Consider the following 17,800-nt stretch of genomic DNA (forward strand, 5'->3'; position numbering starts at 1 on the left):
AGTGCCATATTTGAAACACGACGTTTCGATTTTCGGTAACCATCATCAACTTTTTTGTGTTTTCTTATGGGCGCTATCTTGAATTTTCACATTTTTTACTTCAGATTTTTCCAATTACGGTAACGTTAATGTTCAGTAGAATACCAAATATCCTGTTTTTTCAAAAAATGCCTTGCATGAGCAGAATTCGCGCATTCTTGAATAACGTCAATCCGGATGATCTTTTCCACCGTTTTGCATCCCTCAAAGTGAGTGAACTATTGGCAAGCTATATGCTTAGGCGGTATTGCAGGTATCATTTTCGTATAACCCTACGTGCAGCAAACATTACTGAACTGTTAAGAAACCTCTTAGTTTAAGTAATTCCGATCGAATATTCGATACTGAAGATAGTTGATCTACAGGGTGTTCCAAAAAAGTTGTGCTAAACTTAATGAGATTATAGAAGACAATGTGGTGCACAATTTTTATATGGAAGCTCATAGTAAAAATAAGCCGTCTTGGTTCTAGAGTCATTTTCTTCAAAAGCGTAATATTCGTTCGTTGGCACTAAAAGATTATGATATTCAATTCATTTTTATTAAAGATTACGCAAAAAAATTATAATTAAGAGTTAATATGACGACCCTCAACCTGACTACATAAATTTGTTCTTTGAATCATTAAATTGCGCACCCGTCGAATGATGTGCTAATCTTCCTACACGAACTGAGAGGCTGCCATCACTCTTACCAGCAATTCCTCTTGGATGGATACAACAGTTTCATATACCAACGACTTGATGTAATCACAGAGGAAAAAATCCATTCTGCTTAAATTGGGATTTCGCGCTGGCCACCTGGTAGATCCACCTCTTCCGATCATTCGCCCATAAAAATGTGAGTTAGATGTTCCTACACATTACGGACAGAATGTTCAGGTTCACCGTTATGGTGGTACTACATTCTATCCTGTATCTCCATAGAAATGTTTTAATAAACGTCCTTAATAAAATAAAGGAAATAAAAATGTTTTTTTGGCTTTATTCTATTCACTTAAGTCGAATTTACGAAGTCTTTTGAACAAAAATGACTCTGGATTCAAAACGGCTTATTTTTGACTAGGGGTTTTTATGCAAAAATTGTTCACCACAATGTCTCCCTATAACCTCTTTAAATTTGGCACAACTTTTTTGGAACACCCAGTATATAGTTTTAATGGTGATAGTGAGAGTGTTCCACTGGCGCCATCTCCTGCTTACTATCTGACATTCGAATATTATATATATGCATTGCGAGTGTTGAGGGTGATTATTAAAAAAACATTTCGCACCAGGCGGTGCCCCGTGAACGTAGGGCGTTGATTAAGCTAAAAGTCAATTCATCATTTATCCAGGACATGCCTCTAAAATATCAACGCCTTCTTGCATTGGCAATATGAAAATTCGGGAGCTCTAAGGGTTAATAGATTAAAGTACGAGTAAGGGCAACCTTATGTGAAAGATAATTTCCCTAGAACCCAAGAAGCTGGCTCCGTTTTAATCTTATGGCCCCTATGGAAATTATTATCTTGATAAGGTTAGGTAACAAGACATTGATAAATATGCCCTAAATCATGTAAGAATTGAGTGAACCTGATGGGATCCTAGGGTCTTTGATGTCCTAATAATAAGGCAGCTGATTGATAAACGTACCTAGGGAAGCGGGTATAATGTTTCGCTGGAGTTAAAATAACAAAATACTGTGGACGTATTTATCTAATTAAAATACTCGTTTGTATTCCCTTCTTTTTTAATAGCAAAGCAACATTTCCTTATATAATAATCTCTTTTAAATTAACTAAAATACAAAACAAATAAGTACCTAGATATATCTAATTAATATTCAACAGCATATCATGCAAAAATAGGTGCCTTCAGTTATATGTACACACATGGTACATTGGAGTCGGTAATATACAAAAATTTGATTATAGAGTTGCTAAAACCTACAACTACCTAATATTAAAAATTTATTTCATACGAAGCTAACGGATGACGAAAATTATTCACAGTAAAAGAAAATTTTATTCGAAAACTAGTGATTAATACAAAAACATTCCTATGGAAACAATAGTTCCAGTGTTGAAATTGAATTGGATGAAATACCCACAACTACGTGACTGAAACCGAATCAAAATGTACAATTATGATTATCGTTACTCTCAAGGATAACACCTTTTTCTATTGCATTTTTGCGGTAAAGTAGCACTTAATATGTATTTTAAGCAATTGCCTTATCATGTTGACTTACTTAATATAAAAATACTTAGACGAACATGACTTATAAAGACTGAAATTGTTCCTTTGTAAAACACCAACCAAGGTGTTTGTTTAACCATTTTTAAGTACCCCAAAACTATATTGGCAAAAAAAATATCACAAAATTATGAAATGCTTATAGGCTTATGTCACTCCTAATACAATATTTATATTTACAGGCATATTTATTCTCTGACACAATGAATTAAAAAATATGTTTTAAACATACAGTGCTAGTAGTACTTGAGACCTAAACAGGCTTTTTCTCTTCTTCTGCCTCGCCCAAATTTGGATCGATAAAGAGTGCCGAGAAAGCGAACAACAGGAACACTATACCGCCAATAATGGTCACTAAACAGGGGAAAAAGTAATTGTATCAAACGTATTTTGGTCTTACAGAAAAACTCACCAGTTCTGACTGAAATCTTTTGGGCAATTATTCTCCCTCCTAAAACAGCCACTCCCGTACAAATTGCATGCCCTATCACACCTCCTAATATTACTCCATACACATTCTGTAGAGGAAACACTTTGACTGATCAGTATATTTAAACAAAAAATAGTCTAAGGTCCTACCTCTCGGGCTCCTAAGAGTATTGTTGTCAACTGAGAACGGTCTCCCCATTCAGCTAGAAAAGTCATGGTGAAGGCCTGTAGAAATATTTTTATAGTAGCAGCAAGAGCACTTGACTTTTTAGGCCTCCTATTACTCGTTGAAGCTACCTCCACATCAGTATTTGAACCTCTCTCCTCCTAAAGTAGCGGATTACAACCTTCAAACACCCCTTGTTTCCCTTGCTAGTACCTGTTCTTCTCGGTTTCTCAATTCAGTTTGAACTTCCTCCATCTCCCCCTGACCTTCATTGGGAGACATGGCACAGCCATCTTTCAACATTTTAAGGCCAAATATGGCAAATAAAGCTGTGCTTATATAGAATGTATAAGCTCTTGGAATGACATTTACTAGCCATCCAAAGACAGCTAAAAATAAAATTTATTATTTACCATTTAAAGGTATTTTGTTAGGTCAGAGACCTTCAGCCTATATCATATAAAAACATCATCCTGAGAATTAACCAAAATGATTTATTGATGAATAAAACTAATAGGTTAATGAACCAACATTTTGGCTGATTTAAATGCCCTTATATTCTCGACTTTATATCTTTAAACAAACACAAATCTTAGTCAAATCAAATTTGCCTTTGTTATCTGCTACATCTATAAGCTTATAAGCTTCTATTACACTCATGCAGAAATTGTGAAACTATACAATTACCTGACAGAAGAGTCATCAAAGCTAATGCACTAATGGCACCCCCAAAAACTGTGATTCTTGGATGCCTCATGGCCATAATTGCAGCAATGAAGAATGTTTTGTCCCCAATTTCTGAGACAAGAATGACCGAAAAACTGGCAATGAAGCCATGGAGGAAGCCTACATCTTTCACATTAATGATGCCCCCTTTGGTATCTTTGGTGTCTGTCGGGACCTGAGAAACGAATTGAGGTGGGTAAGAAGATTATACATTAGGAGTGATCTTACCGGTGAGGCGGCTTGCTCATTGTTAAGTATTGGTTCCACATCACCTTTGCCAATGTATAAGCACATAAAGAATGTCGCAAGGAAAAGAATTGATCTTCGATATTTCATTTTTGGCAACATTTTCCTTGTCAAGTTATACTTCAATTGGGCTTAATTAACTAGAATCAAATCGGATTTTCCTTGTTAATCACTTCAGAAATGAACAGACGTCTGTGTTTACTTCATTGTGTTCTTCACTATACACTTTAGCACTGCTTATGCTTAAACGGAACTACGATGTTAATTAAATATTTGTTCAGGTTTAACGGATAATTATTTAGTTACAAAACGAAATCATACTTTTTGAAGTCTTCAAAATTGAATGTAATAATACTGAAAACCGAGAAAATGAAAATATGACGTTAATAAATGTATAAATAACCCTAAATGGATGAGTAGCAACGTCAAATTCTAAACGTCACTAAAATTTAGTGGTGGGGAAAGGTTATCTAATCATAGCTATTGCTGGCAAGTCTGTCTTTATCTGATTTATGGGAGGCTTTATAAACAAGAGAGGAATGCAACTTATACCGTATGTAATTTTGAGGTTAGACTCGATGATGGCAAGAGTGCTGGTGTCAACAGAGTTTACCAAGGTTAAGTTTTTCTGACACTAAAATTAATTAGTTTTCCTTTCTATTTCAGTTTAATCTGTTTGACAGCTGAGCTGTACAGCGATAATGCAATTACTTGCTGAAACACGCAATAAAAAACACACATAAGATACAAAACCTTTTATTATTATTAACCTAATGAGCTAAAACACCTTAAAATTACTCATAGTATTCCCAAAGCCTTCTCCACAACAGCATGGGGCTGCCCTGCAACTTCTGAAAACTCCCCAGTATTGAAAACGTCCTCAGGGGCTATTTCCAAATCTCGCCCAGTCAACGACTCAAACATCACATTTGATGACTTCAAAAAGGGCAAATGTCCAACTTTTCTTGCATACTTCAATTCCATTCCTATCTTCAAAGGCGCATGAAGCCCTTGTATGTTCCTAAGTACTTGCATATTCATTCTATCCACATTCTGGTGATACTACAAAATTGCAAATTTCTAAACCCTGCCTCTTGGTTAGATATAAAGGTGGTTACGTTTCTTTCCGACTGTGCTAATGGGTGCATGTTTTCTAAGGTGCTCTTGGCTCCCCCCAGTCCTGTTTTCAGTAAATCAGGAACCCCGAATTGGCCCTCATCAAAGCCAAATTCGCTGGGTTGAGTTGGTTTAGTCTTAAGGGAAGGTAGTCCAAAACTCTAAGAAAATTGAAGGCTTTATGGAACTTATTTATATAAATTGAGGCAGCTTACCATTTTAATTTCTCTCAAAATTCTCTGTTTTGGTTTTAACTCACTTATGAGTCGGCAAAATGTAGAAAATTTTGTTTAGTTATAATCACCTTCCAGGTTTGATAATCAGCTGTTTCCTATCAGATTTGTCAAATGTCAACCAGCTAGAGTAATCAAATTTGAAACAGAGACAGCAAGTGAGCCTTTTATTAGCTCTGTGGGATGAACAAGAAGAGCACTACGTTGAATTGTACTTCATTGCGCTCTTTTAGCTCTAGATTTGTGGTTAAATGAAAATGCCTATTGTGTCGTAATTTGGCCTCATGTAACAAGTACCATTAGGGTTCGGGGGGATTCAAACTTTGAAATTCTAAGCAGGACCGAAATCGTTTATTTATTAAAAAAATGCCATCGCTCACTAAACTCATAACGAATGTTTCTAAAGTTAGACATCTTTCCTCTGCGAAAAGACACCTGACTGGAAGTAGGGTAATCTTAAACAAATCTCAAACCCCTAATTCATCTTCAAGCACTGTGCCCAATGTTAAAGGGCTAAGTGAAAGTGTAGTCAAAGTACCCAGTGAACCTGTAGGCCCAGGTAGGTTAAATTTGCCTTCACAAATTGAGAATTTTCATTTAATGATATTTTTTGCAGGGGCAAGCAAAAACTCAAATTACCCAAACCCAGAATATTTCTGCTATGACAAAACCAGCTACTATGAGGCTGAAGTGGAAATGTTGAAATTTAGATGCCCTCAGCCTTCAGTATTCAAACATTATGAGCACACCAATCCCAAATAAGAATTGTTTGCATGAAGTAGAATGTTTCAAAGTTGTAATTGATTTTAAATACATACAAGGTGGGCAAATCTGAAGGTGTATATAGGATATCTTAATAAATATTGGAAATACAGTCCACTAGACTTATCTCCAAATGACACCTTGGGAGTGCTCTATTAGTGATTCTCTAATTCCTGTAGATATCAAGATATCCTTTATCAACATCAGAATTTGCCCAGTATGTACAGTAGTGGCAAAATGTAGAGCAACTTTTTTAAATTCATTATTATTTTTAGATACGAATAAACCCAAAGTTTTAAATATTCCTATATTTATTGCAATGTTATTTATTATTGGTTTACGTGAAAATATTTTGCATTATATTCTTATCAACATTTTTGGAAGTAAAAAATACCTTTGACCTGGTATAAAGTAGAGCAACATATTCTTTTCTAGTATTCAATCGGGCTTTTGGGCTGTGTTATTAAAATTTTATAATTTCCTAATCCCTGAAAATGCCTAGGGGCAAGTGCTTATCTAACGATTTAAAAGTGAAAGTTGTACAAGCATGGAAAAATGGAGAAAAGAAAGTTGCCATTGCAAGACGTTTCGACTTATATAAGAGCATAGTCACGAGAGTATTACAGCAATTTGTAAAATTTGGGAACGTGGAAGCCAATCATAAATCAGGTCGACCAAAAAAAACTACTAACTTTCAAGACAAATAAATTGTAAAATGTTCTAAACAAAATCCGTTTGCATCTTCGCGGGAAATAAAAGCCTCTATCTCCAAGGAACTGGGAATTGAAATAACTTCAAGAACTGTACGAAAGAGATTACAAGATGCTGGATTATTTGCCAGAAGACCAGCCAAAAAACCATTGTTGTCAGAAAGAAATAGACGGGCCAGGTTAGAATTTGCTAAAGCACACGTTTATTGGACAGAAAATGAATGGAAAAGGGTGATTTGGAGCGACGAGTCAAAGTTTAACATGTTCAACTCTGATGGTGTTACATTCGTAAGACGGCCTGCAAATGAAAGATTGAACAAAAAGTATACTGTTCCCACAATAAAGCATGGTGGCGGGTCTGTTATGGTGTGGGCTTGTTTTTCGGGTTTTGGGATGGGTCCTTTAGTCAAAATTGAAGGCACGATGAATCGATTTTCTTACAAAGAAATATTAGAGAATCATTTGGTGCCATATTCTGATGATCACATGCCAGTAAAACACTGGTTCCAACAGGATAATGATCCAAAACACGCCTCAAAATATGTTCAAGCTTGGCTTCGTGAAGAAAAATTTAATCTTTTGCGTTGGCCATCCCAGTCACCCGACTTAAATCCGATTGAAAGCTTATGGGAGATCTTAGACCGCAAGATTAGAGGAAGATCATATTCGAATCATGAAGAAATTTTCTGTGCTCTCAAAGAAGAATGGGCGAAAATGGATAACATTATTATTGGTAAACTTATCAAATCAATGAAAAATCGCTGCCTCCAAGTAATAAAAAACAAAGGATACTTTACTAAGTATTGAACAACAAACTTATGACAAAGAAATATTTGTATAATTAATTAATAATTATAATTTTTTTACCGCTGCTCTACTTTTTGCCAACCAAAAAGTGATTTTCCTTAATAAAATTTTTTATTATGGGGTTATTGAAAATATTTTTATATGTATTAATAATACATATCAAGGGTATAAATATCAGAATAATTAGAATATCAAATTCATTTAGATTAAAAACATATGATAAAAATAAAAAAGTTGCTATACTTTTTGCCACTACTGTACATATAATTTGTTAAAGAAGCAAATAGAGTGTTAACAATGAAACAGACATTTTTAATCCACTGCCTTAATTGTAACAAAACGCGACAGTATGATAACCACGACAACAGCTGAGCACACTAAGCAGGAAAAGAAAATGTAAAATGTCTCCTCGTCAAATATGTCTGTGAAGGCAGGAAGTTGATTGTAGATTGAATGTACTATTTTGGCGCCTGAATCTTTGGACTTGTGGCCCATGTTACTTTTGTTTCTTTGCCTTCTGGAAGGAAGTTTTTGCTGTTTTTGTTTGTATAACCTTCACCTCCTCCTCCTTAACTTGAGAACTAATGTGCTTGTTAAAGAGCTGTAATATTTCCAATACTGTCAAATTATTGGCGAGGAACCTAATACTCCTAGAAACATTATCAAATATATGCATATTTGCATATGAGATCCAAATTATACAAACCCTGAGTCTATTAAATCAACTTTGATTTCTGGCTCACTCCTATCACATACTACATCAGCTCTTATGGCACAACTTAAATTGGTGTCTTGCACAAAAGGAGAATTGATGGTGTAGAGGAAATGTCTTAAATTGGAACGGGAATTAAGAAGTTTATAAATAGACCCGCGCCCAGTCAAGAAATCCATATGTTAGTGAGGTTAGATTTACCTGGCAACTCGAGCTTTTTCGTGAAATGGATCAAATTTTACTTTGATTCTCTTTACGGGCTTCAAATTAATGAGCTTCAGTTGCTTGGAAATTGCGCTTATTATTCCGGTGGATCTTTTAAATGTTCCACTGTAGGAAATTGACATTTTTGGGGTTAAATTAATGTCCAAAATTGAAAAATATAATCAAATAAACTGATCCCTAACAGTGCTAACCTAACTTGGGATCTTGACAGTTATATTGCGCAGTGTTACCGTGTCATGCAACAGTCATATTTCGCACTGTTCGTTAAAGAGATGAGTAAAGGGCTCAGGACTAGTGGTGTAAAACTGTATGGTACTTGTTTCATACAATGCAACAGGTGAACACTATGAAAAAAGCTCTCTGCTAACCTGAATTCAAGGGCAGCGACAACATTAGCTCTTGCGTCAAAGTAAGGTTCGATTGGGGGAACCACGTTTGAAAGTGTCCATCGAGAAAATTGATTAACGAAAACCATGTTCCTATACGTAAATCATTATATTTCACTAATGCAGTTTTGTGTATCGTTTCTAAACATTGAGGATTATTTTGGCATATTCGAAGAAAGCGGCTTTGAAACGCCATGATAGTTGACAACAATTAAAATTTGCGTTTGCGCATACGGCTTCAAAGTCGTACGATGTATCAAACAACTTTGAACTTTATGCAAAAGAAACTTTCCTAAAATGTGTTTTTTTCAAATAGTACATCTCATGTATTAGCAAATGCGCTGAAAGACGGTTAAATTTCCTATAAAACGATGTATCATCCTACACTTAAACTGTCATATTCCACTAATAAATGCTGTTTTGTGTATCGCCTCTAAGCGTTGAGGATTATTTTGGCGTTTTTGCCGAAGGTGGCTCTGGGACGCCATAATCGTTGAAAACAATTGAATATTCGTTTGTGCGTTGGTGTCGTATCGAGGATTCTCGGCCAAGCTAAAAATGATGGTTGAGGTGTAATTTCCGAATTGAACATGAAAAGTACAGTGGCTCGAATGCCGCTCAATGGTGCAGGCACCAAATTAAGTCTTATGGCCATATTGTAAAACGATTGTATTATCCAGCATCAACTCCATTCTTTTTGGGAATAAGATCGCCCAGACAAATAGGTGAGAAATTGCACATTATAGTATGCGGAAAGATGCAGGGGTACGACCGGAAGCTCCTGCTCGTGATGCGGGGGACCCCGGCCGGCCGGACTGCCGCAGCCGACCCTGGACAGTCCGGATTCCCCAAACCTGTCGGACGACCTCAAAGCCCTTTTCATGCCTGTTCCGATGATATCCCCCATCAAACCCTTGTCACCGGAATTTCCCTTTCCTCCTTCGGATTCGCATATGCGAAACAATCCAACGATAAAATTACGACTATTTTTACATTGGGTTCACTTTTCAGGTGAGTGTCCGACAAATCATCATTTTACGAGCACAAATAATTGAGGCAAATTCGTGTTCATATGAATTTGCCGCGGCAATTACATGCCCATTTTGCTAAGGAAGGGATTGAATAGGGAATGATTGAAACGTGCCTGTTTCCGCCCATAAGTATCAGATTAGAATATGGCTTTTTTATGCCGTTGCTATTTCGGCACGAGAGCTGTTAAAACGGCCCTATCTGCGGTTAAAATCTTAAAAAGAGAGCACCCAAACGTGGATGAAAGACACATTGGGTTGATTGAGCTCTGAAAAACGTGTCAACATTTTTAAGGGATAATCTTAACTTGTTCAATGGCAAATAACAAAAAAAGAGGTAGAAAGATAATCCAATAAATTAATTTTGTTTATTTAGGAATTGTCTCAGAGTTCCAAGAATGGTGGAAGAACTTTTGGATAACGGAGCGTTGAAGCGGAATCCAGCCTCGTTTTAGGTGTGAAAGACGTGAATGGAAACAAGGAAACTCCTGAAACTCCCAAATACCGCCGCATATAACTTTAAGGAGATAACGGCTGAAACGTATATTGCCTCGTTATCGGAGTTAAACGTCTCAATTACAGCCTTAAATCTATTAAACCCTTGTTAAAGTAATTTAAGGTTAACCCAATGGAGCTTTCTATTCTTTACATTTTTAGCTTCCAATTTATCTTCAAAGGGAATTAAGGCTGTTGTTGAAATACCAGTCGGTACTCATCGGTTTTTAATACAATTGTTCCACTTGATCTCGAGGTATCGCTATTTAAAATTTGAAAACTAACAAAAATGGGTACCTTCTCCCTTTGAAGATTTGTAGAAATATTTCGAAATTCTTACTACGTAGATTTTTCACTTAATGGAGTGATAACTTATTTGAGGAGCCTTGGAAGGACAGCACCCCCCGGATTACCTGTTTAGATCGTTTGTTTTGGGCCATAGTGGCCGTAACTAGGTTGTTGAGATTTTCCTAGTTAACCAGATGAACCAGTTAGATCATGTCAACTCTTGTTTAAAAAATGTTTCAAACTATCAGAAATATGGGAGTACTTCCGCGCTTTCTTGACTATTAATTCGTTAATTTCTCTCTTTTTTGGAACACATTAAAAAGGCCATTCAGCTTTGTGAAACCACAGTGGTCAGCCATGATGCTGGTAAGGCCTACTGGCTATGGAAAGTCACAAAGAAATTGTTATTTCATTCATCAAATAGCCCCCATTTCCCTGATTTCCTGGACTTAACGCAATCCTAATTTTTAGTTGTTCTCATGCCGTTCGCTTCGTTCCAACTTCATATCGCTGAAAGCCACTTAGCAATAAAACTTTTTTAGAATAAATTAGACTCTTTTAGCATTCTTCCATTGTACTCGCCTTGCAAAATTTTAATTCCAATAAGAGCCTCAGATTATAATTCAGGATCATAAGACCTTTAGTGGAACTTTAATATTTTTTCTATTGGTCAACAGACCGAGCAATGGGACTTATAATTTTATCGAGATTGACATAAATTAAAGATTGTTTACTCATACACGTGAGTTAAAGTGTTTGCGACCACTCCAAAGAAAACAGCATAGGGTGACTTCTTGGCAGCAGAAATCTACTGCCTTAATCCAATAGAAAGTAATTAGACGTGGGTAAACGTACGTTCTGGCAGAGGGTAAATTGCAATCAATCAAGGTTATTCCAAGTTCATTAATATGTCACTTAATTCAAGGGATTAATAAGCTACTTAGGAATTTTGCGGAGCGTGTTGCGTTTGATCCGAAAGAAACCTGAACCTTTTGGGTGGAAAATATTTAAATTTTAATTCCGCTATGATTCATGAGCAAATAAATCTCTTTATTGAGCCGTGGGCATGTAATTTGAAATGCCTCTATTTGCCAAAAGTTATATATAGAAAGTAATCCAGGTATGGCCACGTGATTGACGGAACGCCACAATTTCAATCAAAATCGTTTCGTGAAGGATTTAGGGCCGGACGTATGAATCATCGAGTATTTATTACACTCGTCGTGTAAAGCTTATGTGTATCTTTAATGTATGAAGAAAACTTCTACATACAGGGTGTTTGCTAGACATACGGAGCGAATTTAAGGGGACATTCTATGTATAAACATGTGTCCGGTATCGCTCCATTTCTGAAATACATTTCATTCATAAATTTGACCTTGTGGCCGTCTATTTGCACTCTATTGCCTGTCATTTCTATGTGACGTCAAAGGTGGTTGATGTCAGACAATGGCACAATGGAAGGAAATCCCTATTTTATGGAACATGTCAGTTTCATGGGTTCCATTGAATTCACGAAATTTATTATTTTTATTATTCGGTGATGATCTTGGAGGCCATTAGTTGATTTTGCACCTATATTTTTTTAAATTTTCATAACCGCGAAGGTAGCTAATTCGATACCAATCCAAACATCGAACTGAAGACCTCGGCTGGACCGACTTAGCCCACTTCTACTGTTACCGTCTCAAGCTACATAGTTGATCTTTGTCGCAGGCAAACTAAACCTTATCTGGTCCTTCTCTCACTTGCACAATTTCTATGTTTCCACTTGAATTGGCTTTATTTGTAGAAGCATTTAGCAGCTTCTTAGACAATTAATTTACCGAGTTCTTTCTGCTTTTAGGAACATGTTTTTCCGGGATTCCACCACACTGTCCTCAACACCATTCCTTTCTTTTAAATTCAAATGATTAAGAATTTATCTGCATTTACTAATTACAACTGCCTGATTTTTTTTGGTACAAAACATGGAGACTTCCGGAGATATGTTTATAGGAACTTTTTTTTATTTCAAGTCGAACTATATCCGCTTAAATTTGCGCCGTAACTTTCGAAAAAACCTCGTACACACAACTTAAACGCTTATTCAAAAGCGCTTCGAAAGAGGCCCCACAGCCTACGTAGCCCGTCCAAAAAGGGGTCGCAGCCCCGAAGAAACATCTTTTTCAAACAAATTCGAAACGATTTGCCGCACATAGCATACAGCAAGAAATTTATGCTGAAATTTGTGTAGTATAAAAGCATGGCAAATTGCTGACCACACCATAGATATTCGGGAGCCTGCTTATTCCACAAAGTAAAACCGAAATAGATCGCCAATCGAAGGACGTAACTGAAACAAAGAAGACCTTTATTAGAAAATTTCTCTTCGAAATCATTCTGGGTTATGTTCACCTGGGAAAATTAAGGGCTATGAATACTGAGGATATGAGCAGCAGCATTTTGTTTATGTTATGCTGGACCTGCATGCTGGTAGAGCGGGTTTGTCTATTACCTGAAACACGAAAGACGAGGTTGTAGTTCAGGCTTGTTTACGGTTAGTTTACGTTAAGGAAAGGTAACCTATGTATATACTACATAAGACCTAGTTTTTGCTGAATTTCTTGTAAAGCCTTCCCAGAAGGATAAATTCAACGTAACAAGCACTATGTTCATCCAATTATTCCTTGCGAACAGAAACGTTTGTTCTGGAAATTGGTCGTAAAGGCGAAATATTTATTTGCCATTTCTTAGTTAAGTAGTTTGTTTACTTCTGAAATTCCCCCGTTAGTGAATTTTGGCTTAAAAATGATCAAGGAAATACGTTTACTAAAGGGAAAAATATCATTCTATTTTTCATCGATTTAGATCTTATGATGACAATTGCAAAAAACATTCTTTACGAAAAGCAAAATTCAGTTGTGTTAGTAAAAAATCCGATGGCGATGAAGCAATGGGCGAAGAGTTCTCCCATGCTTCTTGACGTTGACTGAGCCCTTTTTTTTTGGGCGTGACTCCGAAGCAAATAAATTTTCTAAATAAGACAACACTGGAATCCCGTACTTCCAGCTGGTGTGAGATATTTTCCCGCTAACAAACTCCGTGTGTTGAGGATTTTGGGCCTGGTGCCTATGAATCTTTTATCCCTCCTCGACAGTCGTCGCTAGGATTCACTTTTTCTTAAAAACATTTAATAGCCCGCCAGTTGTGTGTGGGATAACGTGTCTTATGTGTCCGTGAAGCGATAACTGGAGCGCCTGTCGTATTTATTCTATGTGTATGCGCATGCTCATGTGAGTGTACGCATGTCTTACTTATATGAAGCGACTTTTAAAGATATGTAACTAAAAATTTATCGAGTTGAAGTGACCACCAGAAAGCCGGTAACTAGAAATTATCTTAAAGCTCTGAATATATAACTAAACAATGTTACTTTAAAGAGCAGAATTTCTAGATAAAATTCAGCAAATTTAAGTACCTGAAGGATTTAAGGTTCTACTAAATTTTACTGCATTGAAGAGGCTTTCCTGAGATATCGAGGATTAAGGTTACGAAGATTAAGACAAGAAACTTACATCGCAATGAACAATCATCATATTTGACCCTTCGAGAAGAAGTCGAACATTCTTGGTCAGAATTTCTGGTAGAATTGCTGCTCTGAAAAAACTTATAAAGCAAATTCGAAGAACAGAAATAAGGGGACGTACTTGAGATCCTACAGGATAAAATCGCATTCCTTCCGATGAAAATCGTTCCTCATCCTGCAACCCCAAGTTGTGTGACCTGAACACCACCCTTGCTATGATAATATTCATGAAAACAATGAGGATAACTGGTATGATTAACGTGAAAAAGGTATCCAGGCAGTTTGTTATGTTCCCCCACAGGACATAGTCCTGTCTTAATGCGCAATCCGCTTTCTTATCATCGTGAACAATTATCAGTCCGGCTACCTGAAAGAAAATTCTATGTTTAATACACCTAGAGCCACACTAAAATAACTTACCCAAAAATAATGTATTTGCGACAAGAGGGCCACAACAACGATCCCACAAACTATGGATTTAGCTCTGGACACTGTGCAAATGTACTGCCTCCTCAATGGGTACCTCACAGCAATGAACCTCTCAGTAGTAAACGCCACTGTCAACCAAACACTGAGGAATCCAAATACATAGGTGAGGTACACAAATAGTTGACAGAACCCTTCTCTGTTAAACAAATCAAAGATTTCATTGAAGCTGCAGTAGACCACGAAAACCATCATGAGGAAACCGAAATCTGAAACCTATGTGTGGCTTACTTGGAGCTATTGTGGATCAAATCAAGTGCTTACAGCGAGTGCTGCCAGATAATAGCTGGAGCTCCTCATTCTGAGGTGGGTGGTGCTCAACACCAGGAAGGAGAGGATATTGCCTACGAATCCAATAAAGATGATGAAGGGGGTGTAGAAGGTGTTTATGGTGTTCATGCATGTCTCCATGTAGCCCATCATGGGTATGTAGTCGACGCTGTCATTGTAGGACAAGTTCATTTTGAAATCATACACATCGTCAAAGAGAAAGTTGTGTTTGGATGAGTTGTCGGTAAGAATGCGCAGCATCTTTATGAGCGGCTATCCATGATTTGCTGAAATAACAGATAGTTGAGAAGGATTTTGAGAAAGTTATTTGAAAATAAACACCCAGGTAAAATGGGGATTTCAAGTCTTTGATATCCAATAGCTGCTCGTTAGATTTATATTCTTAAACGTGCAAATTTATTCCCTATCACCGATCTATAGGAAAGTCAGATTTGCTTTGTTTTGTGAATTGCTATTGAGGTAATAAACGTTGTAATACGAGTTTGGAAGCGAGGGCCAGAAGAGCTTTAAAAAAGTTTACAAATTTGGAAAGTAGACTGTTCTGACCGAGTTTTAATGCCGAAATTACTGCTATTATCGAAGTGATTAACCCCTGAAAGTTTTACAATGGCTGGGATTTGAAAGGTTCTTGTGCAGTTTCCTGGAAATTTCATCAAGCACTCATCTTTTCAATTTTTTATATATAGTTTATCAATCTTAGAAAGCTCCAAGTGGTTGAAATAAAAGCAAAGTTGGAGCTGTCGTCAATTTCCGAAATTGATTAAAACTTCTTCAAAATTCCTTAAGAAAATTCAAGAGTTTCATATAACTTGTGGGGCGATTCTGGGGATTTTTGGGAATTTTAAAAATCTTAGATATCTCGAAGTAGCAGCTAACGTGTCTAGAACTCATTATTAACTTCCTTAAATTCTGAAAATTCCTTGAGAAAATTAAACTACTTTTTTAGCATTTTTGCGATGATTCTGGGGAGTATCGGCAATTTTTAAAGTACTTTTCAACCCGAGTTTTAAAAACTTCAAAAAAATTGTTAATTCCAGCCTGGCGGCTTTAGAATTACTCATAAAATGCTCTAAATTGGTAAATTTTTCAAGTAAATTAAGGGAATTTGCGATATTTTTGCCATGCTAACGATATTGCTGCGGATTTCTAGTGATGTTCAGGAATTTCAATATCATTTATTAACCGATTGAAGAGATTTCGTCAGGGCAAAATATTGTTGATTTTGACCTGACATTCCTAGAATTCTAATTTCTAGAGATTTCTAATTAAAATTATTTAAAAGAATTGAAATAGTGAATTTCAAAATTTCCTTGAAGGTTCTGGAAATCTTTGAATTACATTATTGTCAAATTTTAAATAATTCTAAGAATCTCAGAAACTACTTTGCTTCTGACTGATTAGAAATGGTCAATGGGTGGATCTCCCAAGTTATTCTCAAAATAATTAGAGAACTCTGGCGTATTTTATGGACGGGAGACGAATTTCTATAAGTTTACCGAAATCTGGAAGTTATTTTTTCAAGTTTGGTGGAAGATGAAATATCAGAAATTTATATTAGAAAAGTTACCACCACGCTCATTTAATTTAATTAGTACCTATATTAGCAGCTTCATTGCAAAATCGCTCCTCCGCAAGATATTTTATGAGCATATTCCTTAACTTTTTTCACAACTTCGATAATTTTCTCAAGAATCCTTAAAAAGTTTTTAATCAAATTCCCTTTACGGGAGCTCGAACGAACTCACAGAAAACTTCTCTCTTGAAAATCTATTTCCGGTGAAATCTGTGTCTGGTCAAAATTGCTTTGGAACTCTTTTCTTTTACCAACCTTCACATCTCCCAATTTGCGGCCGGAGTCGACTTCTCTTATTTCAATGAATCTGCACTTTATTCCCGAAACTGCACTCGTGCTTGAAAACTCGCGTTAAGGGCGACAGGCTTCACCGCAACGGGCGAACGCGACTGGTTCGCCAAAGGGATGATTTTGGATTTTTTCCAGACCTTCTCATTGCGCGCCTGGATGGATCTTGACGTCTGAAGCGTGTCCCTCCAATAAAATCCCCACAGGGTCCATAACGAACTTCCATTCGCACCTTATGAAGGGCTTTGATCGAAACAAGTCATCCTGGATTATTTCCACTTTTCTGTCAATTCGGAGATAAAATTTTTCAGTGCTATGGGATGCTGAGGCATAATGCCACTGAAGGGCCAACCCCTTTAAGCTTGTTCAGACGTTTTCAATCCCCAATACATTGCCATGGGACAGCTTTATGGGGTTCGATTCGCTTATCCAAGAATGTTTACGGATTCGATTGAATGAATGAATGAAATACGTTAGATGTTATCATCAAGTTTATGTCAGTTTAATTTAAAGGTTGTGCAGCGTAGAACGAGTTGTTAATGGCATTTTTCCATGGTGGAATTGGAAATTTTATTTGTCAGCTGTGTTGTTGATTGGGAGTGCCGCAGTGTTGACCCATGACTGGACATTTTAATTGAATGTGTGGATTTCCTACGTGTGATTGCAAAGTCCAAAGTACGCGCCTTTATCACGATTTGTTTTTGGTTTTATTGCACGGTATTCTGCTCTATCGTTGTTTCAATTTTATTTCAAAGTTTTGAAATTAAAAAATAATTTGCTGTCTTTGTGCGCTACTGGAGACTTACTTAACTTTTGGGGCTGAAAAAATTTCCAGTATATCACGTGCAAACATATGCAATAAAGTGTGCATCATGAAGCCAGAGATTATGAATGAGACGCCGAATTTGAGAAACCATTTAATCAGTGGTTCAAATATATGTAATATGACGTTTTTTAAATTAAAAAATCAACTTTTTGGCATCTTCGTTA

The 17,800-nt window shown here is 36.6% G+C and overlaps 5 protein-coding genes across 6 annotated transcripts; 1 reads left to right on the forward strand and 4 right to left on the reverse strand.

Moving 5' to 3' along the window:
* Positions 1-1,751: 1,751 nt before the first annotated feature.
* Positions 1,752-4,289, reverse strand: LOC136413023 (putative divalent cation/proton antiporter TMEM165). Its single transcript, XM_066396346.1, has 7 exons — positions 4,045-4,289; positions 3,825-3,982; positions 3,558-3,771; positions 3,084-3,259; positions 2,855-3,031; positions 2,688-2,793; positions 1,752-2,629 (listed from the first exon to the last, which is right to left on the reverse strand). The coding sequence occupies exons 2-7, from the start codon at positions 3,942-3,944 to the stop codon at positions 2,529-2,531; spliced, it is 894 nt and encodes a 297-aa protein (XP_066252443.1). The 5' UTR covers positions 3,945-3,982; positions 4,045-4,289; the 3' UTR covers positions 1,752-2,528.
* Positions 4,290-5,482: 1,193 nt separating this feature from the next.
* NdufV3 (NADH:ubiquinone oxidoreductase subunit V3) lies at positions 5,483-7,650 on the forward strand. Its single transcript, XM_066396456.1, has 2 exons — positions 5,483-5,750; positions 5,808-7,650. The coding sequence occupies exons 1-2, from the start codon at positions 5,558-5,560 to the stop codon at positions 5,951-5,953; spliced, it is 339 nt and encodes a 112-aa protein (XP_066252553.1). The 5' UTR covers positions 5,483-5,557; the 3' UTR covers positions 5,954-7,650.
* A 111-nt stretch (positions 7,651-7,761) lies between these two features.
* LOC136413089 (uncharacterized) lies at positions 7,762-7,965 on the reverse strand. The gene has a single exon (XM_066396457.1). The coding sequence runs from the start codon at positions 7,963-7,965 to the stop codon at positions 7,783-7,785; it is 183 nt and encodes a 60-aa protein (XP_066252554.1). The 3' UTR covers positions 7,762-7,782.
* Positions 7,762-8,598, reverse strand: mRpL53 (mitochondrial ribosomal protein L53). The gene is made up of 3 exons (XM_066396455.1): positions 8,384-8,598; positions 8,177-8,299; positions 7,762-8,120 (listed from the first exon to the last, which is right to left on the reverse strand). Exons 1-3 carry the CDS (start codon positions 8,527-8,529, stop codon positions 7,967-7,969), a joined length of 423 nt encoding a protein of 140 aa, XP_066252552.1. The 5' UTR covers positions 8,530-8,598; the 3' UTR covers positions 7,762-7,966.
* A 3,846-nt stretch (positions 8,599-12,444) lies between these two features.
* CNMaR (CNMamide Receptor) lies at positions 12,445-16,896 on the reverse strand. Of its 2 annotated transcripts, XM_066396258.1 has the most exons (7): positions 16,778-16,896; positions 14,923-15,215; positions 14,593-14,874; positions 14,294-14,539; positions 14,162-14,243; positions 13,002-13,101; positions 12,445-12,939 (listed from the first exon to the last, which is right to left on the reverse strand). In XM_066396258.1, exons 2-7 carry the CDS (start codon positions 15,187-15,189, stop codon positions 12,690-12,692), a joined length of 1,227 nt encoding a protein of 408 aa, XP_066252355.1. In that variant the 5' UTR covers positions 15,190-15,215; positions 16,778-16,896; the 3' UTR covers positions 12,445-12,689. The 2 variants fall into 2 exon arrangements, with proteins under 2 accessions (XP_066252355.1, XP_066252356.1); XM_066396259.1 differs by lacking the exon at positions 16,778-16,896 and having other exon boundaries at positions 14,593-14,867; positions 14,923-15,197.
* Positions 16,897-17,800: the final 904 nt, after the last annotated feature.

This window comes from Euwallacea similis, chromosome 13 (genome assembly GCF_039881205.1).
Source record: "Euwallacea similis isolate ESF13 chromosome 13, ESF131.1, whole genome shotgun sequence".
In the NCBI taxonomy this organism is placed as follows: Eukaryota; Metazoa; Arthropoda; class Insecta; order Coleoptera; family Curculionidae; genus Euwallacea; species Euwallacea similis.